The following is a 26,008-nucleotide window of genomic DNA, read 5'->3' on the forward strand; positions in this document are numbered from 1 at the left end:
TTTTGTTCTGACAGTTACTATATTAATGGCGGCACTAATTCTTTTATGATGTATACAGGAGGTATATTTAAGTTTGCGAGACAATTTTTTAATAGTTGTACTAAAATTACTAGATTATAGTTTGTACCTGGTTCTGCGTGGAAGGCGGTCTGGGCAGTTCGTTGGCGAGCGGGTCTAGATCCGTGACGCGTCCGATCTGCCTGCTCTGCGGCTGCTGCGACTGGTGCGCGCCTGCAACACCGCGACAGTGAGGCCGAGAGGCAAGCACCGGAGTGTTGGGTAACATGGCTGACATGTTTATTAGATGATATTTGGAAGGCAAGGAAATTTAGAAAAACTAAGAGATAACTCCGATTTGCAATTTTTTTTTGTATTATGGGTCTTTATATGTATTTTCAAACTCAAGCCAATGTAACCTGACGATTCACAGACCCGTATTATAAATGCCTTACGGTCTAAACTACCAAATCATATGTACAAAAACTTTTCTAGAAAATATAGACAAAAAAATCTTTATAAAGCAAAAAAAATCATATTGCAGTTTGCAATCACCAAAAACCGTGCCATTTGATGAAACAAGTGCACACACACAAACACACAGTATGACACACACATGAAGTGTTCAGTGGACACTACATTGCATTGTTACTTGTAACAGGAAAAATATATTTTAAACTTGCTAATAATACTCACCTTATTTGTAACTACGAAAATATCAATATTCTATAAAATCGGCAAATAGGGGTGTCACCGCACCAGGAATAATGTACGAAAATAAAGTGCAGTATTGTGAATAATATTAAGGAAAATACCATAAGTTCGTTAGACCGCAATGATGTATTTTAAGAATTCAATCATACTAATATAATTATATTTAGAACTACATATTACTAGTTTCCTTATTATTGTATTGACATTAGATTGGGAGTGAAAATAATGACAATTAATGGAACAAAAAATCCTCAGAAAAAATCAGACCTAATTGCCAGAGCATCAAATGGTAAATCATCCTATCCCCGATTATCTATATTGAAGACGTTATCACAACGCCAAAAAATATCTAAACTACCAAAAAAGAAACTTCCTGCTAAAGTGGCAACCCTACACACAAACCTCTCTGTTTATCACTGGTGCTGTTATAAATGACGGTGGCGGAAGCTCGCTGCGTGTTGGGAGGGGCGCGAGGGCCGTCACTCAGCGGGTCATAGTCCTGGATCCTGCCGATCTTCGGCTGAGCCGCGCCATAATTCTGCGTGTACTGCCCCCCGCCATAGTACTGTCCATGATTCGGATAGTCTTGGTACTGATAGGAGTACTCCTCCTTCGGCTTGTAGTACTGATCTGGGTACCGATTAGCGGACTGCGGCTGGACAACCTGCTGTGGTACGTGCTGTGTGGGCAGGACTTGATTGTGCGGGACTTGGTTGTGAGGGACCTGGTTGTGCGGGACTTGGTTGTGCGGGACCTGGTTGTGAGTGACCTGGGGCTGGTACTGGGTGGTGGGGATGTGGTAGTGGTTTTTGGGGGGAAGGTTCGGCGGCGGCATGGTCGGCGATAGCATTTCGGTCGCGTAATTGTCGATTTGCTGGTGGTAGTTGTCGGACGGTACGTCTGTACGAAGCGCGGTGACAAACAACACTTATTAGTGATACATATGAGATGAGGATGGTCAGAAATATATTAAAAAATACTTATAGGTTTTCAAATATATCAAAATATTAGGTTAAAATTTCATTTTTTTTCAATATATATATAGTATTTAATAAAATATATTCTTCATATATTAACTTATGGTGTGTTAATCGATTTAACTTATTTTGCTCTTCATAAGAGTAGCATCGAAAACACCACTTAATTGAAATGATATAAAAACTTTGTTCAAACTAATACGTGTGATTTTTTCATATATTTCTTATCGTCATGAAGTTAGCAACAATATGGCCATAACTAGTGAATGATCGCAGTGTCCTGGCAACACCGATGTGCGGTCAACCCCGAGCTGACACATTGTGACACGTGACACAATGCTTGTGATATCGATTGACATTGCACATATATGCTATGAATGTCACATAACCCAGTGATAATCGAGTATAATTCAATAAAATTTGCTGATAACACATGAAAAATAATAATTGTTATTGTTCTCGATACAATTGTTTATTATTGTCTTTTGTCTGCAGCATGAATGTTCCAGCTTGTAGGGGAAGGTATTATTGATCATATAAATTCTGCATGTTTTGTTTTTTTACCCGACTGCATCGAAGCAAGGGTAATGATTGTTATCGAGTTTAGTACAGCTTAAAAACACGCTCTCTATATCGCTTATTCGGCCAATATTCGTGGATGCTGGCGGACTATAGGTGTCAATTTACATTTAGATTTACAATCCTTGACCAGCCTTTAATTCAAATATCATCATGAGATTACATTGTCCACAATCGATAATTTAATCGATTTAACTCTTGGTCTCTCGTGGCTCGCCGGCGAGCCAAGACAGCTACATGACATTTGCGTGTGTCACGGGATTATAACCTTATATACTACATAATAAGGTTATTTTTCCGTCACACGCGTAGCTGTCAATGTTTGGCGGCAAACATTCAGCTACCTGTACATATTTGAAAATAAAATTTTGACAAGTCATGACGGGTTAAATCAAGTCTCCTTATTTGAAAGGCAGATTTATTATAAAAATCTGGTAATTCTTGATTATCACGCATCAGTTTGTTAACATTATCAGCAAGTTCTATTGAAAAATACTATATTGAATTGACAAGTCACAACACAAAATAAAATCTTAATTAATTTTGACATCATGTGCACAAGTATTGCGCAAGTATAATGGACATCGGAGCAGCTATACTGATAATTAAAATCAAGTTTCAAGCAAGAGTGTAGTGAGAGAACGACAATATTATTTTAAAGTTAAATTGAACTCCAAAATATTAAAATTGTACCTACATTTATTTTGTAGGTTATTTCTGAATTTTGTATATTATACTATAGTAATATATATATAAAATATGATTATTATAGTCCACAGTATGCTCTGCACTTTCAAACTCAATTTTCAGTATAGCCACCCATTTCCCTTTGACACATTACGCACAAGTACCTAATTGCACTGCACAAGCACGAGTACGTACCGACAAGCTCCCCGTTCTCGTTTATCTGCCGCTGCCGCTCCATCTGTGCCTTCTTCTCCAGCTCGCCGTGGTACGCCACGTTGCTTATTATCTTCGTGTTCGCCTTGATTCGAAGGGTCTCCGGATCGTCTGCTACCTGCAAATTCGTTGCAAATATTGTGATTAGTGTAGTAATATACTAGAGTAGGTTTATAAGTTATAACCATCGGGAAGTTTGATTTACAAAATGCTCGGAGTTTCCCAGCGTTTGACTCTGACATTAGCAATAAGTGTCCAATATACTAGCTATAACGTCCTTCTAGCTGTAAAACGGAATTTGTACGGGAGATACAGTAAACAAAAACTCAAAACTATAGTAATACTCCAATCTAAATCAGAGAGTAACAGTCAAATCATGCGGAAGATACGCTACGTAAGTAAAACCTCAAAACTATAGCGACTAACACTCCAATATACATCATAGAGCAATATTGTAATCGCTCTAGTTTACGACCTTATTCTTTTTAACAGTGTAAACTGGACACACGGCCGTGTTCTCTTCGTGAAATTGGCATGAAATGGTATTCTGTATGACAATTCAATTGTAATAAACGCTTTAAATGCTTGTTCTCAACAGTCAATATAATAGGCAGGGAATCGTAGCATACCTGTGTGAATTTCCCCTTGCTCTTCTCAAAGTCGGCATGGTACTTCACGTTGCTCTGGATCTTGGTGTTTTCCGCTATCCGCTTCAGCTCCGGCGTCTCCGCCATTGTGGTTGGCTTCGCTTTTGGCACATGTCTGGAATATGTACACAAATTATACCATTTTTAAAGAAGTTTCTTATACTGTCTTGATGGTAAGTAATATGTACTGATTTTGAATATACAAAATAGTAAAGGAATTTAGGTTTTTAATGGTTTCAAAAAATATGTTAATTTAACAACTCTAGAAGACTTTATTTACAACAATTTTGAGTAAATAATATGCTGCGATTGATAAAATAATTTGAAACAAACAAACAGTCTTGTTCCGCATGTAACCATATTTTTCTTACATGATTTACAAAATTTCTCACGTCTCTGTGAATCAAAATCAACTAATAGTTAATACCTCCAGCATAAGACTTGTACCTTGGTAAAGTACTTAGAACCGTTGTTGGATGTACTTATTTTACGTGTAAATATACGAATTGAAGCAGGAACCGTTTTTTAATCACAGCGATATAAAGCGATTGTCCGACACAAAAGTGCGATAATATCACGTACTTCCGCATATCAAGCAGTAAAAGTGCACACAATGGTAGTTAAAAGCAGTATAACACACGCGACGCGTGCGCGCCGAAAATACGTTCTACACAGCAACTACAAGTATGATGAAATCGAAAGTATTGTTGGAATTATCAAAAGGATAGCAGTGGTCTATTTTATACTTAGTAATATGAATTATGAAGGAAATGGGTGCATAGAAGTGTTGGGATTATAATAATTATCATGCTATTTAGTAAAAGTTAAATAAATAAGAAAAAAAAAGTGCTTTGTTTGTCGCCATATTAGTGATTATAATTTAAATTAAAAATATTGTAGTGGCTATTCGTCTATTACTCTTCGCTTCTAAACCTAATTGTTATGATTATTTTTTACGGATTAAGTTGAGAATTGGGCGAGTAGAGGTATAGTGATAGCATTTCTCCATCGATTAACATTTTATTTAGGTAAAATGTGCAAACAAATTCATATTTAACTGCTAGAGGCCCAGAAAAAAATCCTGTGGTTTCTAAACCTTATTCTTTCTTCTTTAAAAATCAGTAAGATACCTACAATTTTAGTATTATGGATTTCCATAAGCAGTAGCGAACCCTACCATCAGATCTTACGTACTCGACTGCTTAACTTCTTTATTTAACATGTCTTTTTTCATTGCTTTGAATAATGCGACGAGCTTGCCGTTCGTCTAGTGGTAACCGATACGACCGCCCATGCCAGTAGAAATCCAACAACTTGAATTACAAAGTATTGTTTGGTATTCCACTGCGCTCGCCATCCTGAGACATGAGATGTTAAGTATTATGCCCAGTACACTGGGTACAAGTTTGTTTACCTACCTTCTAAAAATCCATAACCTCTTCTAACACGAATTATAGAATCCTATCCAAAACAACTTCTATTTCAGTCATATGACTCAAAACACAAAAAACACAAGCCAGCTGACCCACAAACGGTAAACAATCGTAATGAACAGTGTTGCTGTGTTGTAATCATTATGTAAACCGCGGCGGCGGGCGTGTCGTGCATACGAATGGCGGTCCTTCAATGGATGTCGTGTTGACAACACTCGTTTGTGTTGTTTTTAGTTTTTGGAAATCCCGAATCTAATAAGCTTTTACAAGGCTATATACATGATGATTCTTTAAGACAAATTATATGGATTTGGCAAGAATTATAAATAGTAGAAACAGACAGTTTTTAGCACAGGTAAAAGTTTCGGACTGTTATTTGTGGAGCATGAATGGGCCGGCTTGACAGATTCGATAAGTCTGTCCTATTGGAATGCATGAATTCCTAGTCTGCGGTTCGGCTTCGACGATCAATGATATTGCTAGAGGTCCTAACTCCGCTGATTGACCGCTGAAATAAACTAGCTGATAGACCCTTCTATTTGGACCCTAGTCCAGTTACTAGCAGATGTAATTGGGTCACTTTGCTGTACCATACAAAAAAGCGATTTCTCAACAATTTCCACAGTTATACGCGATTTTCAGTTCCTTTAATTGACATTGGTGCGCACGCGCCGGGCGTGCATTACTCTACACTGAGTCATGACAGTACACATGTGCGGTGAATCAAACTAAATCACGTATGATTGCTCGAGTAACCATGTGCTGATTAATGTCAACGGAGAGTCTTCCATAAAAGGAATGGACCGTCGACTAATATTGTCATTTTTTTAGCGATGATAGCCAAGTTGCGAGACGGATCATTATGTCAGTTTCTAGAAGTACGCTCCTGAACACAGACCTCTTTTAAAGTTTCCAGAGTTAGAATCGGCTTGTATCTAGTGAGTTTCTGCGACCTTAGGACGACATTTTGTTATTGACATTTTTGTTAGAAATTATTACCATATCTTATTGCCTCATTGGTCTAGTTATTGCTAGGTTTTCGAACCAAGTCAATGGGGCTTACATTTTACAAATATGAAGATTTCTTTATGGGATCGAAGATTAATAGGGTCGTTTATTGAAAGCTGCCAATAAACTATAGTGCCTATCGTCCTTGGAATAAAGGTTTATGTAATGGTTAATACTCACGCTTCACAATATGGCAATTTCCCGTATCCTTTGTAGGTGCGCATGTTGAGCGTCATGCCGCACTCCTGGCATTTGAAGCAGCCTTTGTGCCACACCTGCCAACAAAACAAACAGGTTTTAATAACCAAACAAAATAAATATATTAATTAACAAGTAAGTCTCCTAATCTATTTGTTTTTTGTATAAACCTTTTTCCTTGTGTACTTTTTACTACTATTATAAATATAAAAGTAGTTTCTCTGAGTGTGTGATCTGGTAAGATACCATTTTGTTTTATTCTGCGTGCAACATTGTGTTTTGATTTGTAATATAATTCTAATGTCAGACTAACGAGCGCAAGGCATTATCATACAAAATTATTATTTATTTATATTTTGTTCTTACAATCCTCAAAGGATGCACCGACATAACTAATGACAGTATCTTCACAACACTCTGAATTCCGCGTTTATTTATAGTTTTCTTGGAAAATGTAATTAAAAATGAGGAAGTGGTGTAAATATGTCATCAAACATCTTGCCGGCGGAGCGGACGATGAGCTAGGTGTGAAACTTCTAACATGAGACATGTTTGTGTCCTCAAGTATAAGTTCCTTCTTAGTTTTGGTAACACAAAAAGAGATTTATTTTAGTTTGGAGTTATTCTTTAATATAGGTGTTTCCATTACTTTATTGTGGAGTTTTTCTTTAGTATATTATGTTATTTATTTTTAATCATGAAATTAGGTCTTCTATGTAGTTTTCTTTATGACAGAAGGTCGTGCCCACTTTGGTAAGCCTTGGTGGCGCTGACGAGCTGCTTCCTCTCTACCCTGCCTTGTGCTTGTCGCGGAGCATACGTGGTTGGGTTTCCCATGACCTATTTGTAGGTGTCATACTATCTGGTAGGTGCTCGGCCGCTAGGTCTGTTGCCATCTACTCTACCCACCACAACCAGTTTATCCAGGTTGTCTGACTGCCTTATTGCTACATAGCCGTACGAGAGGACTCGCTGGTAGATAAACCTTAAGCTAAAATGTGGTATCTAAATTCAAATTCGAAGAATAAGCTTGTTAGACGCCTTAATTCTCAAGATATCTTGGCAAAAAAATCTTTCAATGACACAACATTTATAAAAGTTCTGGGGTAGTAAACATAAAAAAACACAGTCGAATTGAGAACTTCCTCCTTTTTTAAAGTCGGTTAAAAATGCATAGTTGCGCGTCAGCCATTCGCTAATCGTCTCGGAATGTTTAGCTCATTGTTAGCTAAGTGCGTTGTGAACTGGCGCATTGGGTTACTTGTTTCCTAACAGTATTGTTTTCGTATGTCCGCGTTAATTTCATCACTTACACAACTAATTGTTTGCAACTGTGTCAATCTTTTGCGAATTTGATTTCTTGTTACGTCTGTACTGGGTTGGGGTATTAAACGTGAAAGTGTGGAGAAGACGACGTCTGTACGCGAGAAGTAATTGTTATTGCCCGTCTTTAAAACCGGGGTCATCAGATTTTACTGTAACTAGAACGGCTAGAATTTTATGGGGATATTTTTATCAAGCATGCCAACAAATGAAGTAGCATTTTGTTGGCATACATTTTAAAATTGTTGACGTATTCAAAGTATTGTCGCGTACCATTTTTTTTGCGGGGATGTCACTAGGGCCATCACTCGATGATCCCGCATTAGTCCAAGGAACCAAGGCGGGTATATCAAGGTTATCAACATACTGGACGTCAGTACGTCTGTAGCCTTTGTCGGTGCATTAGAGGCGGCTCTATTTTATTAATATTTTTATGAATTCATTAATATTGCATTGATTTGTATATTAAAGTTGATACTGGATTAAGTCGTTGCATCCCTGGTGTGGGATACAAAGGTGACATTGAAATTTTGTACTATTGGATATAGCTATTTGAACATGTATAGTATGGCAAATACTTTATTACAATTTAATTGCAGTTAGATAAAAAATAAAAATGACAATAATACAAAAAAGTAAACAAATGAGACTTATTTAAACAGACATGACAAACGCATTTTATACATGTATAATATATCACCATAAATTCTCATTATGGTCCTCTCCTATCTACCAATAGTTTCTTTAAAAAATGTTCCAACAATAACACAAATTTGCATACAAATCGGTCCGTGAGAAAAAACATAAAACGCAGTTAATTTAACTGTTCGCTAGAAGATACAGAATTGTTGTGCTAAAAGCGAAACCGAGAGCTAACGGTGAATGTCGGAGTTAGTTGCACTGACTTTGGTTAACGTAAACTTAAACAGAGGTTAAACGTTATGATGTAGGAGTGCCATGTCTTAGTTTTCGGATTTATTTCAAGTTAAAGGGAGTTTTAAAATCCTTAATACAATTTGATTAATTTTTTTTAATTAAAAAATGGATGTAATTTGTCTGTGTTTGATAGTATTTTGAATTTCACCACAGTTTTGCTTATATTTGTGTGTATTCTTTGTGAATTATTGTTTGCTTTAACGATGAAGGAAAACATCGTGAGGAAATCTGCATACTCGAGAAGTTTTCTAATTTTGAGGGTATGTGAAATCTAGCAATCATCACTAGATCAGCGTGATGGACTAAAGCCTAATCCCTCTGAGTACTAGAGGCCCGTGCTCAGCAGTAATACAGTATATAATATACGGCTGATACAATTATTTTTATCTGCTTAATTTTTAATATGTAGCATAACTATCGAATAAGTAACGTAAAATAGGCGAGTAATAACGCGCTTTAATACTAATAATATAACAATTAAGTCTATAATATATCAAAGAAATAAATATTTCATGATAATTACATTTGCACGGTTATTGATAACGCCGATAAAATTATAAACGTGTCAAATGTAAACATATTAGTGCGATAAAGTTATTACCAAGTACACCTGTGAGTAATTATCAAAATTTACTAATACAGTATATTATTTTTGAAAGAATAAATACGTATGCAATGATTAAAACAGTATCTATAGACATAGTAAAATGAAATTATAATTGTTCTAACTAAACTCTTATAGAACTACATGCTAAAAAAGCTACATAAACTGCTACGCATTTACATCTCTTGCCTCTTCTATTAACTTCTAATAAACCACTCTTTCACTTGTACAACTCTCCACATCTACATTAACGATTAGTTAACATAACTGCTCGCTGTTCGGTGCAACTCAGCCTCGCTGTTGACCTTACCGGCGCCATCTGCGACCGGAACCAGGTCACTGCAGCTAAGCCTGCGCGCTTGCTTTCTAACATTCGACCATCTGGGCGGCCATTGTGCGAGGACCGGTCTCACACTATTTTTGTACTAGGCAAATTAAATGCATTAGTAGAATAACGTTTGCAATGTAAACAAGTGGAAATATTTGATATTATTTTTTCAGTGCTGTAAATAGCCTTTTGTGTGCTCGATGCAACCTTCTACAACCGGGCCCATGCATGACCCAAAACTTGGTCCTAGTCAGATCTTTTTTGCGTCTCATTATGGCATCCATCTTTTAACTTTAAGAAGGGGTTTGTCACAGACTTCCCATAAATAATGACTCCTAAGCCGTAACCACCAAAATCGTAAACAGTTTCCTATGTAATACACAGTGAGACATTACAACACTCCACTTTGTCTATCGGTAGTTGACCCCCCCCCCTCCCCCAATTGATCACAATTCTGCAGTATATAAAGTGTACGGTCACTAGTTTTTGTAAAGAAAATAGAATAAATGATTTAGTACAATAAATAAGCAAAGACAAAACGAATTTTGTGAGAAGTTTCGAAAAAAGTAGCACATTGGAATCTAAGGCAATTTATAAAGCCAGAGAACATCATTAAGTGCCTCAGTGCGGAAATCGAACCTGCGGTCTCTGCCAGCCGGATACAAGACATTTATCAAAGCCACTACGTCTACGTAGGTTTTAACGGTATATAATCGGATTTATAACCGATATAAGTATTTCAAGTTCATGATAAGATATTTGATTTATATGAGTGTTATATCGCAAAATTTTGAGATTGTGTTTGATAGGCTCTAGCAGTGAAATGTTTATGTTTTAGATTCCAGACAATTCTTTACGATTGGCAAGTGTAATGAACCTTCAGTCAAAGAAATTAATTAATTAATACATAATGTCTTGTAATTAAAAAAAAAAAACAAGAAATCGTATGTCTGGCAAAAATAACAATTTATGATTGCCCTACTTACGAATCGAATCTAGAACTATTACTACTGAACCAAAAAATTGGCTACATAGTCCAAGATTTATACTAGGCGACCCCAACCTATATGTATTTATTCAATAAAATCCTTAGTATTGACTGACACCACACAATCTAAGGTTGATTTTATGATATTTTCTATATTCTAGTATAAAAATTTTGAGTGGCCTTACGTATCTTACATATATTTGTGAAAAATTAACCTATAAAGGAACACTATATAATTTCCAAAGAACCGTATTGTACACAATCTGTAAAGACTGATCATCCAAATTGGTCGCAGTTAAGAGCCGGCTGAGTGTACTAAATGGAATTATTAAATCAATAATAAAACGGGAGCGGCGCGGTTTAGGGCGACCATTTTTTACGATTGCCGGAGATTAAATTTTTATTACGGATTCTTATGGCACGGTGGTTACTGTAATGCACTCTCTGAAGTGCAGCTCTGATTAAATTATATTGAGTGGAAGTATGTTATTTTTCTGAACTTTCATATATGCTGCCTCTAGAAAGAATTTATCGAAGTGAATATAGGCTACGAGCCGTGGTGGCAATAGACTTCGGTAAAACAATATACCTACCATCAATCAGTACCTTGATTCGATATTTTAGTAAACAGCGAGATTATATGCATAGAGAACATTAATTGTTGGTGTGTGCGATTGTCTTATAACTTACAAATAATGTGTAAAAACATCGAGGCTCTTTAGTTAAATTCCAATCTAGGGAACAATTTTAAAGAGCTTTAATATATAATGATTTCTTATGTTTACGCGAATGTTAGTATTAAAATAAAACTATTTGTAGTATTTTATCACAGTCTGGCCCGCGACCAAGAAAGCTGCAAAGTTTTAGAAACATCTGGAGAGAAATATAGACTAAAAACTAAGAAAAAATCGTGAAGCTAGTGTTACAACTTGAATAAACTTGGGTTGATAGAATTAAAACTGACTATATGATATTCCTACATCATAGAAAATGCTTATCAAATCCGTCTGTATCTGCACCATAACCTTTCGGTTCATATGGTATAATATAAATATTTGTTTTCCCTTTGTTTCACTCGTGTTTTCGTAACAATTGTATTGACGAAACCCTAGTATATGCCGCAAACAAACAATTATGGAATTTCCGATATAATCATTACGAATACCGTCATCTCTATGAGACATCATGGTTGACGCAAACATTATTATGCCAGTTATTTTCATTACTTACCTATGACATACTGGGGCTAGCTAACAGCTCGCCTGATGGAACATGAGAATAGCAACCATCTTGAACTTTCGAGGAATTTAAACCAGCAGTTCGGTCATAAAAAACTATATTATTTCTACTAAGCGCCATTTTCCATAAAGGATCCCAATCGCTTTTTCGATCGATTGCAAAAATTTACCAATCAGAACAAAGTTTTTTTGATGTGCTTACAAGTGAGTTGTTATGATCGGCTCATTCTCGGAATCGGATTGAAGATTGAGATTGGGATCGTTTATTAAAGACGGTTAGTCTGTCGAATATTCGAAAAATCTTTATCTTTTCCTTGAAGTATGCCTACATCCACGATTCCTTTAAATTGCTGGTGTTTATAGGCAGTGGTGAGTTACTAGTGATTCATTTCATTGTTCGCGTGCTTTGTGATATAAAATGACCGTTGTGCCCATAATACCGATGACTCCTTATGTCTCATCTTCCTTAACTGTCAGTGATTTTTTACAAGTATCACGTATACCACAATAATTTTTACGAAGTCATATTTTACGCAGTTTTCTTGTTTAATCGTGAGGGGTTTCTTAATGGTAAGGAAGTATTTTTTATAACCGTCTAATAAGTGATAAGTTGCGGCCGTAAACACGCACGCCAAAGAAATTGTGGGGTGGTTACCAGCTGTTTTAGATATTTTTTTCATATTTACATATACGTGGAAATCTCGATTTAATTTTTTTATTGCGCTAGAACGGAATCAAACCGTCTGTCTGATGGTAAGCGGCCTGCGCCATTAATGGACTATAGCAATGCTAGAAATTCAAAACCAACCCTAACTCCAAGCATAGCAAATCCACACACATTAGCATATTGTACAGGTACCACGTCACCCACAAAACAGCGAGTCGTGACTGTCCCGCCGGGTGGCGACAGATGGCCACCACACATACCGTCACGCCACGTTCCGCCGGCACAATGACTCTTGACGGCTCAACGCACACGCTGGCTTTTGGCTTGTTATGTTGACATCTCATGCTCTGGGGGACCTTTTGTTGTAATAGCGAAATCTCGGGATAGCTGGGAGTTTCGGAAATTGGACGCTAGATGGCGTGATACGAATAGAAAATTCATGAAGATCCTGGAATGGTATATTGTCTAGATTGATATAAGCACAGCTTCCCGGAATTCAACATTTACCTAAACTGTTTTTTTAAGAAACGTACCAAACGCATAAATGGATCACCTGATGGAAGTTATCACTGCCGCCCACTGACACCCACATCAAAGAAATAAATGCTGCTGGCCATTAAAGAAGAAATAATCTTTTCTTGGGTTTAATGTTAGAGGGTCCGAGATTCCAATCTTGCCACTTCGCCATTCTTTATTTCCCAGAGAATCCATGCATTTATTAAACAGAATTATTACCCAAGGTTTAAAATGCAAATGTACTTTAAGTTCTTTAGTTTTATACAACGCTATCACCTCAGGTGCGAGAGAGACAGCGCTACCAGCATTCGTGGGTAATTAGGTGGCAATTAAGTTGTTTTCATACGGGTCCGCGAGACCGTACAATAGACGAACAATAGGACGTCTAGGGCTAGACACAATTGACGACCTAAATAAAGATTCGCTGTCCGTGAACGACTTTTCCTGTGTTGTCTTCCTGTGCGATCCGACAAACAATGTCCTGACCAGTTTTTTTTTAGTTCTCATGTTACTCCAAAATGATACTAGTACGTAAACTCAACTATTATTTTTAGTAAATACGAAGTGGAAAAATCCTCGGCCAAATTTCAAATCCAGACTTAAGCTTTTGAATCATTAATTCATCATTGTCCAATTTAACCCAGATACTATTTGACTACCGCCTTTCGAAGTACATAATGACTCATTAGTCAACATATTTCTACTATTTACCAACAGATGCAATATAGTAACAACAGTCCTCAAAAAACGATTTAAGCCTTCCCCAATTATTTCATAGCACGCTCGCTCATTGCTATTTATGATACTAATTGGAACACGTTAATTGTTCGAGTTACGTTGAACAGTCGGTAACAATGGCGCGTCCGTGAAAATTAATTGCAATTGCATAATTGCAATTGTGTCCGTAATGGTGTGAGGTGACGATGTGGCAAGACGGGTGACAGAGTAACGGGGGGGTGAGAATGCAGCTGTCAGCTGCCTTTGTACTTTTGTGATCGTGGGGCAGATATTTGGCAATAATACAGATTAGAGTGATGAATCGCATTTATGGCTGGGTGATACAGTGACACAAGGTCGCAGTTTCGATTCTCGTGTAGAGATAAAACATTTGTGTAAATTTTAAATATTTGCTTCGGTGGTGTAAGCTCGAAAGTTCCACGTAGTTCGGGCGCACGACACCACTCCTATCTTAGTATGTCAGGAGTGTTTGGGATATTTGTGTACCGGAGTGAAACGAATACGACAAGTTTGTTGATGGCTTCCGGGTTGAGAAAGTATCCGCTTGAGACAAAATTGTCTCCGGTTCAATTTTGACAACGGGCCAAAGTTTGTGCAATATGCAACGTTCTATATTATTTAGAGACTTTCCTATGGTTTCGTCATATTTCAGACAGGAATACATATTTGTGTGTGACCAAAATTCTTTCACGTATCACTCAAGTGACTACTCCCACACAATAAAGCCAGTGAGGCCCTTAACTAAATACCTAGGACGAGTAATACAAAATAATGTGTTTCAATACGTATATGCTTTCTCCTGATTATACTACGGAAGACAGTTCATTCTCTATCTTCAATATCGGCATATGATTGTATTAGATGTTTATTTAATGAAAAGCTCATTAAGATAAACGCATTGCTAGAATAGAGGTCAGGATGCAAATGACGCGCGTCATTAGACGAGATCAAACGATCATTAACATCATCGGGGCTATCACGCGACACCACCCACTACAGCAAATGCAATTTAACAACATGTTAACTTTCCAATTTAACTGTGTTCTTATTAAATTTCATAAATAAATTGTTTGAAGGGTAACACAAATTGCCAACACGTAATCTTTAACCAAATACTGACTCCAGGCTCCTTAGCCTGGAGTCAGTATTTGGTTAAAGATTATAAATCCTATATACCTTAAACCTTTATAAATCCCACAACAAATTTGACGACAATTTCTATTTTGATAGAAATATAACACGCACTCCTATTGAGATACTTTAGTGATGAGCTTTCTTATTTGCTATCACTGATGACTATCCATGGTAATGAAAATGCCATATTATCTATACTAATGTATAGTTGAACGCTGTTTATTTGAACCCACAAATCTCAAGAACTACTAAACAGATTTTGATTGTTTCTTTACTAATAGCAAGCTACATTACTCGTGCTTTCATCTTAAAATGTACACCGGAAAATCTTTTTCACGCAGACGAAGCCGCGAGCAAAAGCCAGTCCTCTACAAAACTACATTCTTCAAAGACCACGAATATGACAGCTAAATACCGAAACACTAACGTTCGTCAGTTATCTCCAACAATTCGTTGTTGCACAACACACGTCACGAATGGCGCGTGAAAGTGCAGAATACAATAAAGCTAATAGGCGCTATTTTTAACTTTAAATATCGTTGCATAACCGTTTGTTTCTGAAACTGATAGTTTTCATAACGCGACCCAGATATCAGTAGGAAATGGACTCTTTTCCTTGTTTATTATATTTATGTATTAGGTTATTTCGCGCATATCTGTTAGCCCGTTAACATTTAATGAGCATTTTAATTTAGTGCCATTGTTTTTTATCGTTTTATTAAAAGCTGCTATTATGATGGTTGAAAGGACGAATTTTATCGTAGGAAGAATAATGACGTAAAATATTGAAGACGAAGGCAAACCTTTCACTCGAGATCATATTCTCTACGAGGATAACCAGTATAACCTTTTTACCTCACAATTAACCTCGGCCTGAAATCGAACTCACGTCCTGGCTTAAAAAATCTAGCCGTTGTAAAGTGTATAGTTTTTGTAACGTATTATGAAATGGAAGATTATTAGTTTCACAACTACCGCGGCCGATATGCCATTTTAGCAATAGGATATTGCTCGATAGCCGATACCGCTGCGATATCGAAATTATTTTTTAAATTGTAAAATCGTCGTACTTGATTAATAGGTAAATGTATACTTCGAAAGAATGATGATGGACTAACAGAGACTATTTACTCGCCTGGTCAAGCGTGGCGATTGAACGAAAAAAAAACAGATCAAAATTTCAATTATTTTTTAGATTGGCAACATAATCTCAATAACTGTTCTAATGCGTGTACTCATGGGCGGTGGTAATCTCAAAGGAGGCCCAACTAAAAGAAGATGAACATCCGCTGAGCAATAAGAGACATTACTTTGTCATTCACTTCGTTATTTTGAATACACTTGTGAGATGCGATAGCAAAATTATCAAAAATATGACTCGCTCTCAAAGTCGATAATAGGCTTGTAATTAAAATGAATGGGACTATTTAGAAACAGTTACAGAGATATCAGTGGGTTACTAATAGTGTAACATCGTAGTTTTATTTTTTTTTAAATAAATTAATGAAAAGTCGATAGTATTTCGCGGCTGTTTGCGTCAAGTTTTTCCATATACTATACTGAAACCAGATCTTTGCATTACTAATTATGATTTTCTTTGGCATTACTATTTCAAACGTAGACAAATATTAGAATTAATTAACTTTATTCTATGAGAAATCGCTCCTTTAGAATCATCTTATCTCTCACTTCGGAACGTATTAATATGTCAATCTAATCATTGAGAATGAACTCAAGTCGGTATTTGATGTATTAAACTATTTTATAAACAATGATTAAGTTGTCAGTTGAGAGCTGGCTCTCAGCTGAGATGGCATTGTTGAACAAATAAAACTCAGCTGTCAAAATCATATACAGTGATTTAAGATATCATATGAGATGTTGTCGATATTGCTTTGAAACGAGCTTGCCGTTCCCTTGATGGTAAGCGATACGACCGCACATAAACAGTAGAAACACCATCCAATACCTTATATTACAAAATATTGTTTGGTATTCCACTGCGCTCGTTATCCTGAGACATGAGATGTTAAGTCTTATTAGTAGTTACACTGGCTACAATGTACTTCAAACCACAGTAACTACACACCGTTGCTTGGCTGCAGAAATAGACATTGCGTTGGTTTTCCTATCCCGATGGACTCTCACATATGAGAGACCTATCACCAGTAAAGTCGGTATATTAATACGACTCTATGGGTAGCCGCGTTTATATGTAACAAGGTACAAGGTGGGTAGAAGTGTGTCGTAGGTCGCGTCTGTCATTACGGTGCATTAGATTCCTAGCCATTCAAGGTTGCCTGCGTCGTGACAAAAGCGTTGTTTTTATGATAACAGTTGCCACTGAAATGTATGCAATGGGAATGTATTAACCTCGTAAATAATATTAGTCTTATTGGCTTTGTGCTACTGTAATATATTTTATTGAATGTTATACTTATCCTCACGCTTATTCTTAAAGAATGGGAGTGTATTTCTCTGCTTTCACGTAGCTTATTTGCGATCTATAATAGCATCCTATAGCCAAAATTGGAACAAAGTAAAGGCGGCCAAACTTATCATTTTTGGAAGCAAAATCTGAGCAAAGATCACTCGATATTTCTTGCGTAAACACTAGTCAGTTTCTGTCAAGCTTGGAGGTAGGAAATTAATAATTCTGTCTTGTCATGTTTATATTCACTAGGCACTTTCCGCGACTTCATTTGCACGGCCATAATGTTTCCTAATCTATTTATGGTGCACAAGAAAGTTTTTAAATATGGGAGTGTCGTATCATTCTCTCCCATAAATAGCAGGTGATAACAATTTGTAGGCATAATAACAATTAAAATGATGTAATATTTGCCGCTATGTGGTTGTTAAGTGATAATAGTTTGCGTGAGGAAGTTACATAACTGACTAAATACTAGACCTAATGAACTTTAGAAAATCGTACGGGCGATGTCTATAATATAAAAACCACGGGTTCGATTCCCGGACAGTCTTAAATACTGTAATATAAAAAATAATTCGCTTTGATTGGTCTATTTTTGCGTTAAATCGAAAAAAGCGATTGGAATCGGTTATTGAAAATATCTGTATGATAAATGTTTTTGTAATCTAAATATTCGTTCTTAATCTGAGAGTTACTAGAAAGGCTTGTAATTCGTACCGCTTAATACACATATTAGTTTTTGATTCAAGAGCTACGACTACGAGAAAGGCTTGTACTTCCTACCGCTTGGATATTATTTCGAATACTTTCAAGGACGATACAAGAAATTATTTGGCAGAGTTTCTACAATAGACTGCTTGTGACGTCAACTTTGTCGGGGAAAACCCCACACAAAGTTGTAACATAGCCCTTTACACCTTACACGTCCATAAATGCGTCTTATTGTGGTATTAGGTCTTCGCGTTTGATTGGAGGCTAGTTTTTATTCGTTACATGTGATGTCAGCCTTAAATCAACTAGCTATGCTACCAAAATCAAATCTTCTTGACACATTACTTTCGCTTGAAGTATGATTCGGTGGAGTTGAGCCAAAAAAGCTAAAAGGCTGATGCTTAAAAGTTATAGGAAAAACTGTTTGATTTTTATTTTCAGTTTTAATTTATGTACCGTTATATAAGCAGAGAGTGACCTTACAGAGAAGAGATGGGTATTGACCGCAAAATCGCATTGTCTCTTTCCATCGAGTCGTTATTTTTCTGAGTCAGTCTTTATGTCTAAGTTTATTTAAATATTACTTTAAATAGATGAAATCAGAAATTTATATAGGTAATGCGAAATAAAATACGTCTTGTCAATACAAGACATATCAGACCAGAGTGTCAGTACATTTATTTTTTATAATAGTTTCATTACATATAATTCTACTAATCTATGATCTAACATAAGTAATACTCTATTTTGGTAGATTTTTAAACTTATATCAGAATGAGAAAATATTTGAATTTTTATATAATGTTTGTGATGTATAAAATTCAAAACTGCCAAAACTATTTTAGGAATTCTTCCGCTACTAGGAAGCTACGTTATTCTTAGTGCTATAAGTTATTTTTATCCTGGGAATATGCATTAATACGACCGGAGTCGCGAGCTAAAACCATGCAACTAATAACTACGTGATTATTTTCTTAGCTTAAGTAATTGGAAGTCACATTAACAAAACACTGAGTTAATCATTGATTATAATGTTTAGTAAGGGTCTTGTTTATGTGTGCGTGAGTAAATCCACGGGTAAGTCACGTAATGTTAGCATATAGAAATATTTTTATATTCTTGAATAATGATGATTTCTCCCCTCAGTTAGTGGCAGTGTATGAGCTGTTCGGTATTGGGTTTGATGGTGTGAAACAGTGCTTTAATTTTACTTACACGACTTTTTAGGCAACCGGCCGATTGGAAAATTTGAACTAACGGCAAAGAATTCTAAGATTATATAGAGCGAACACTGGGAAGATTGTCATACTAAAATTTACCTAATATCTGGTCCATAGTTTGTATAGTTTAATGTCTTTGACTAACGGCAATTTTCAATAAACGATCCCAATCGCTTTTTTCGATCTCAAAAATGAGCCAATCAGAGCAAAGTGTTTTTGACATGCTTACAAATGAGTTATTTTGATTGGTTCAACTCGGAATCACATTGAAGATTGAGATTGGGATCGTGTATTGAAAACTGCTGCAAATCGTTTCGAACGGGCTTAAAGTGTTGCGCACACGGCATTATATACTTAAGAGCGATAATATCAGCATTCTGTCATGTTTCCCTGCTTTCAGCTCAAAAACTAAATTCAGTAATAAACCACAAGCAACGACGAGTGACGTATTATAGCGGCCTATTTAAACTCATTAAGGTTGGTATTTCACTGAAGCATTTACGCGTAAATTCTCACACAAAAACGTGACTAAAATAAGTTAAATAATGTACGTAAATTACTATGCACGATACGTTAAGTATGTTAATAGGGATTTTGATTGACTGCTTGGTTTTACTTTTGGTAAAAACAATAGCACACCCGAAACTCGTAATTGGCTGATTAATTGAACACGTTTAGTATTTAAATATCAAGAATCAACGGAGATTAGAAAGGAACTTTACAAATTATATCTATTGATAAATGTCGTATCGTAAGATAATCATAGTTCCATGTATTTTATTTTTTTCAGGCCATATTGAAGTATTTGTGATTTAATAATAATATGATACATTACAATTGAATAATTAGAACATAAAACTTTTTTAATTCTGGTTGTTGCGTGTGTTATTCAATATAAAAAGATGGTCAGGTTATAATTGCGAGCGTTCGGAAAATCTAAAGTAATTTATTAATGAGTATTAATTCATTTATCAGATACTTATTTTCGGTATGTACTTCAACGGTTCCGTGGTGTAGTGGTTATCACATCTGCTTTACACGCAGAAGGCCGCCAGTTCGATCCTGGCCGGAATCACACTTTTGCTTTTTACATTTTTTTGTTATAAAATTAACTAGTCATTAACAGGTTCGTATCAAGAATATTAAAATTTTATTGTTATAAATAACGCGTAGTACGTAAAATTGTTGTCTAATTATTCGCAAAAATTTATTAAAGCAACAATTCCTAAATATTTTTATTTATATCCTAGGGATTCACAAAGGCAGATCTGCTGGCAAAAGCTTGTACTAAATGACGTTTAAAATTAGGTAACATGATCTGATATAGTGAATTAATATTCACCGAATGAAACACTAATATTAGTTAAATGAGTTGTATTAGGAAATTCATGGAATCTGTTATTACACTATTCTGTAAAACAAATACTAAATATATGAGTCCGCCTGGGCAGGTACCACCGCAATGATAATTTCTGCCGGCGTGCAGCAGTGTGTAGTTGTGTTCCGGTTTGAAGGACATTGTAGCCAGTGTAACTACTGGACATAATGAGACTTAACATATCATGTCTCAGGATGGGGAACACAGTGGAATACCAAATAATACTTTGTACTTCAAAGTGTTGGATGGACTTTCTACCGTTGCTTGCGAACGGCAAGTTCGTCTCGTCATTTAATGTTAAAAAACTAAAAAAAGTTATGTAAATATTAAAATATGCTGCGAAATTCGTAATACTCATTGATTTATTAATTGTGTATTTATGCTAAAAAGCCTACAACATATAAGAATTGATAACCACATAGGTTAACCAAATTTCATGGGTATTTTTTATTTGAAAAACCCTTGAGTTTCTCAGGTTTCTTGTGTCAATACAGAGATAGGCTCATCATATGAAATAAATTCAACAAACAATTTTTGCATTTCTGTATACCCCTTTGCGAATTAAATATATGTAACATAATGGAATACCAGATTTATCAATGCAATACTTTAAATAATAGATGTTTTTTCCCTAAATGGTTTATTAATAGTTATAAATTCAATTATTATCATTTTATTCCCTATAATAATTTTAATATGTGGTAATGTTTTCCTGTGACTAGCGTGATGGTTTAATTTCATATAAGTAAATTATGAGTATAGATTTTTATTTTGTACTTGATCATATTACATTGTATTTTTTTTTAATTCCCATAAATAGTAAAATAGTTCTAAATTTCATTATTAGTCAGTAAGAATGTCTATATTTACTGGGAACTTTTAATAAACTGTATGAGTACACTTTATAGAATCAAATTAATCACTTGATAGTGCTAAATTAATTGGGAAAAAGACCAATTCTGCAATGAAAAGACCAAGAAAAACAATTAACAGTGACCCTATGTGCATGCTAATTCTTCTTTTGCTTTTCAAATACTTGTATGTGATAGTACTGCAAGCATAAGTTTGTATATATTACTGTAGTTGCTATCTAGTCGGTACAAAATATATAATCCATTCTGTAATTAAATATGAAAAAGAATTGAGACCAAAATCTTTACATTTAAGTATTAACAGCCAAAATCAATAAACAATCCTAGTCAATAAAATTTTATCTGTAAACATGTTACTAGTATAGTTACTAGTAACATGTTTACAAGCCCTTGTGGTGTAGTCACCACAAGGGCTTGTGGAAAATTAATCAAATGGGACACCTCCTTGAGTATATCCTACTGGAGTATGAAATCTGTGCCTGATATGGTGACAGGGTCATCCCTATGACATTATGGGACGAAACACACTAGGCGAAAAGTGGGTGCCCTGGTTGCGCACCTGCATACCCCTTTTGGTATAAATGTCTGATGTATGTGTGTGTGTGTGACAGATAAAAATCTGCATCTATTTAGATATTTTCTAGGTCCTGATACAGCAAAATTTTCAAAATTTTGACCTGAGGCATTTTACCAGTCATGCCACCCTATTGTTATCCCTAACTTTATTCTTATACTCTTGTCTTTAGTTTCCCAATTAATACAAATATGGTAATTAAAATAATTTTGACTTTGTTTGTAAGATACTACAATGAGTTTAATTGTTAATCAACATTTTCCTTTTTACATTGTTTGTTATAATTAATACAAGTGTACAACATGATGTCATAGGTGACGGACTATTTCATGAGTAAACCACACAAGCTAAATATGATTACATTGGAAAATACAAACTACACTATATTTCAAAGGATTTCAACAAATGACTGTACTAGCACATAGCATTATGAAGTATATTATACACGAAAATTATAAGTAGGTTGTGCATAGTCTATTTCTATGACCCAGCATAAGTACCAGTACTGAGAGATCACCAAGCAGAAGCACAATTATTGAGAGTTCACAGGTTATATTAAAATGTGTTACTAATGTGACGAGACATCCACCCACTAGGTGTATACCTTATAAATGTTGGAGAAGGTGGCTGAATGCAGGCCTCTTCCAATAGGTTGATATGGTAATCTTTGGGGGAGGCCCATGTTCAGCAATAGACATCCTGCGGTTGATGATGATGAATAATGTGACAAATGTAGTGACATACAGAATTTTATAATTCAAGTTCTGTATGAATGCAGTATAATATGTTAAAGTTATCGTCTGATGATGACATAGAAAAGTTGTAAGTGAAGAATGAAGTTCAAATAAATATCAAAACATTTCCACAAACTTTAGCATTATAATATTGTGATCTAAGTGGGATGTTAAATAATATCTCCATGATATTAAAGTAACATATTTTGACAACCTACAAGGTAAAATTATAATATTTCAATTAACATAGGTGTTATGCTAATGATTAGATATCTATACTTCTATACTATTATATAAAGCTGAAGAGTTTGTTTGTTTGTTTGAACGCGCTAATCTCAGGAACTACCGGTCCAAACTGAAAAATTCCTTTTGCGTTAGATAGCCCTTTGTTCGTGGAGTGCTATAGGCTATATATCATCACGCTATACCCAATACGAGCGGAGCAGTAATGGCCAATCTCAGGAACTACCGATCCAAACTGAAAAATTCTTTTTGCGTTGGATAGCCCTTTATTCGTGGAGTGCTATAGGCTATATATCATCACGCTATACCGAATAGGAGCGGAGCAGTAATGGCTAATCTCAGGAACTACCGGTCCAAACTGAAAAATTATTTTTGCGTTAGATAGCCCTTTATTCGTGGAGTGCTATAGGCTATATATCATCACGCTATACCGAATAGGAGCGGAGCAGTAATGGCTAATCTCAGGAACTACCGGTCCAAACTGAAAAATTCTTTTTGCGTTAGATAGCCCTTTATTCGTGAAGTGCTATAAGTTATATATCATCACGCTATACCGAATAGGAGCGGAGCAGTAATGGCTAATCTCAGGAACTACCGGTCCAAATTGAAAAATTCTTTTTGCGTTAGATAGCCCTTTATTCGTGGAGTGCTATAGGCTATATATCATCACGCTATACCCAATAGGAGCGGAGCAGTAATGGCTAATCTCAGGAACTACCGATTCGAATTGAAAAAATATTTTTGTGTTGAATAGCCCTTTGTTTGTGGAGTGCTCTAAGTTATATATCATCACGCTATGACCAATAGGAGCGGAGCAGTAATGAAACATGTTGCAAAAACGGGGACAATTTATTAGTTTTCAGAGCGTCCGTTGCGTGCGCTGCGTAAACGGTTAAAGTTATGCAACAATGATGTATGACGGGATTGTTCCTCTTAAAAAGTTCTAAAAAATATATTATAAAAGAAAGTCCCCTGCTGCATCTGTCTGCCTGAACGTGTTAAACTCAAAAACTACCCAACGTATTAAGATGAAATTTGGTATGGAGACAGCTTGAGACCCTGGGAAGAACATAGGCTTCAGGGAAAATATATAGCGTAATTTTTATAACGGAAAACCTTTAGCCCGAAATACTTTATAACGCAGGCGGAGCCGCGGGCAAAAGCTAGTATTTTATATATGAACCAGTTTTTCCTTAAAGGTTTTTTATCTAACTTATTTATTACATGCCTGTCTAAATTACTACTATCTAGTGATTTTGTTATTTTTGATTTGTGACTATTACCTACTCTATATATTATTCTATATTAAACTTTATTTCTTCCTAATTTATTCATAATAAATATTTAAGGATGTAGTTGATTTATATATAACTATAATATTAATGGTCTATGTTACAATATGGATGATATATTATATTCTATGTTTCCTAATTTTATTTTAAATGAAATTGAAATAGAACTTGGATGTTATTTTTTCAATTTATCCCCTCAAGTAGTATGACATATTATTCAGAATTCATAATTTGCCAATTAATGGATTTGACCTATAAATACAACTTGTAATAAATTGCAAGTACAAATATCATTAAAATAAATGTATTTTTCCATTAATATTTGTACAGCTTATAACATGTTGTGGCAATGACATAATAAACCTTATTCCATCACTTTCCATAGACAAGACATTATTTTGCTCATAAATACAAAAAAAATCATGGCCAAAGCACAAATACATTATCTTGGCAGTCTGTATTAACTTTTTAAACGACTACGTAATTTGCCTGTTATCAGCGAGTTGATTATGTATACACGTCTTATCAGTAGCCAGGTGATAAAATTAATAACACAGCAAACTTGTCTCGAGATTGCAAAAATAATGTCGTGAATTTTTGTTGCTATTTTTTATGATCAAGCAAAGGTACCGCCGGCGTTCACCCAAGGATTTGGGAGAGTAAAAGATTAACATACAATCGATTGGCAACAAGGTCGAACGATGCCTAAGACGACTCTAATTAGGTAAAAGGTCGATGCAAGTACAGATATAGTATTATTGTCGACCACACAATGATATCAGCATCAATTTATATAATTTAATGACTCACGCGTCCGGCTGGACCGTGCAACGAACCGGCCGTACTGTGCCAACGAAAAGTTTAAATTTCGAACAGTTCAATGCATTCAAAAAGTATTGGGGCAGTAGGAAAAATAATATCATCAAATGTATTCCAAACATAAGTTAGGATAGGTCGTGTTGTGTGTAGGAATGCAAGAGAAAATTACCTTGTCCAAACATTTCAATTCCTCGGTCGGATAAACTGTTTTCTCGCACCTCGCGCAAGTTTTATTCATGTTGAATGTCTTTAACACAACAGCACTCTATTAAAATAACACCACTTTTATTTCACAGAGCAACACAAGTTTTCACGATTCACAAACAAAGTTTTGAATTCACTTTTACAGGAAAACACTCAGGAGCACAATTTTCGTAGCTTCACCGAACGCGCATGCCAAAAAAATGACAAATGGCGGCCGTTAGGGTTGCCCTTCCAAAAAGGCAAAAGCTTACCATGCATTGAAATAACAATTTCTACTATTTAAAAATAATATTTTCAAACACACACATTTATTTTTGCAATTTATGGTACCTATTCAATGTGATATATTTTTTTACTCATATAGTTCCTCAAGTTACTCAATTAAAACAAATGACAATAATTCTAGCAATACTTAATCTATAAAACAACTAATACCACCAATCCACGGCCACTTTTGTGAATTTAGGCTGGTGGCAATAATATATCCACATACTCGAAAGAGATATTATTATCTAAATGTTTCGAATAATAATATGAATACATGTCAATGAATATTGCCAACATTGAGAACTATAATGCTATTTATAAAATGCAGAAAAATA

General features: G+C 35.5%; 1 protein-coding gene and 1 non-coding gene across 2 annotated transcripts in view; one reads left to right on the forward strand and one right to left on the reverse strand.

Annotated features, from left to right (window-relative positions):
* The window catches only part of LOC115449246 (LIM and SH3 domain protein Lasp), a 28,621-nt gene extending 3,001 nt beyond the window's left edge, over positions 1–25,620 (reverse strand). The window contains exons 1-6 of the mRNA XM_030177003.2: positions 25,372–25,620; positions 6,436–6,530; positions 3,797–3,929; positions 3,150–3,285; positions 1,114–1,611; positions 128–231 (exon numbers count right to left, since the gene is read on the reverse strand). Of these exons, the coding sequence (XP_030032863.2) occupies positions 128–231; positions 1,114–1,611; positions 3,150–3,285; positions 3,797–3,929; positions 6,436–6,530; positions 25,372–25,440 (1,035 nt within the window). The 5' untranslated portion in view covers positions 25,441–25,620. The remainder of the gene's footprint in view (positions 1–127; positions 232–1,113; positions 1,612–3,149; positions 3,286–3,796; positions 3,930–6,435; positions 6,531–25,371) is intronic.
* Trnav-uac lies at positions 20,293–20,365 on the forward strand. The gene has a single exon. It is a non-coding gene; the product is annotated as a tRNA-Val (tRNA).
* Positions 25,621–26,008: the final 388 nt, after the last annotated feature.

The sequence above is a fragment of the Manduca sexta genome, chromosome 18 (genome assembly GCF_014839805.1).
Source record: "Manduca sexta isolate Smith_Timp_Sample1 chromosome 18, JHU_Msex_v1.0, whole genome shotgun sequence".
Classification (NCBI taxonomy): Eukaryota; Metazoa; Arthropoda; class Insecta; order Lepidoptera; family Sphingidae; genus Manduca; species Manduca sexta.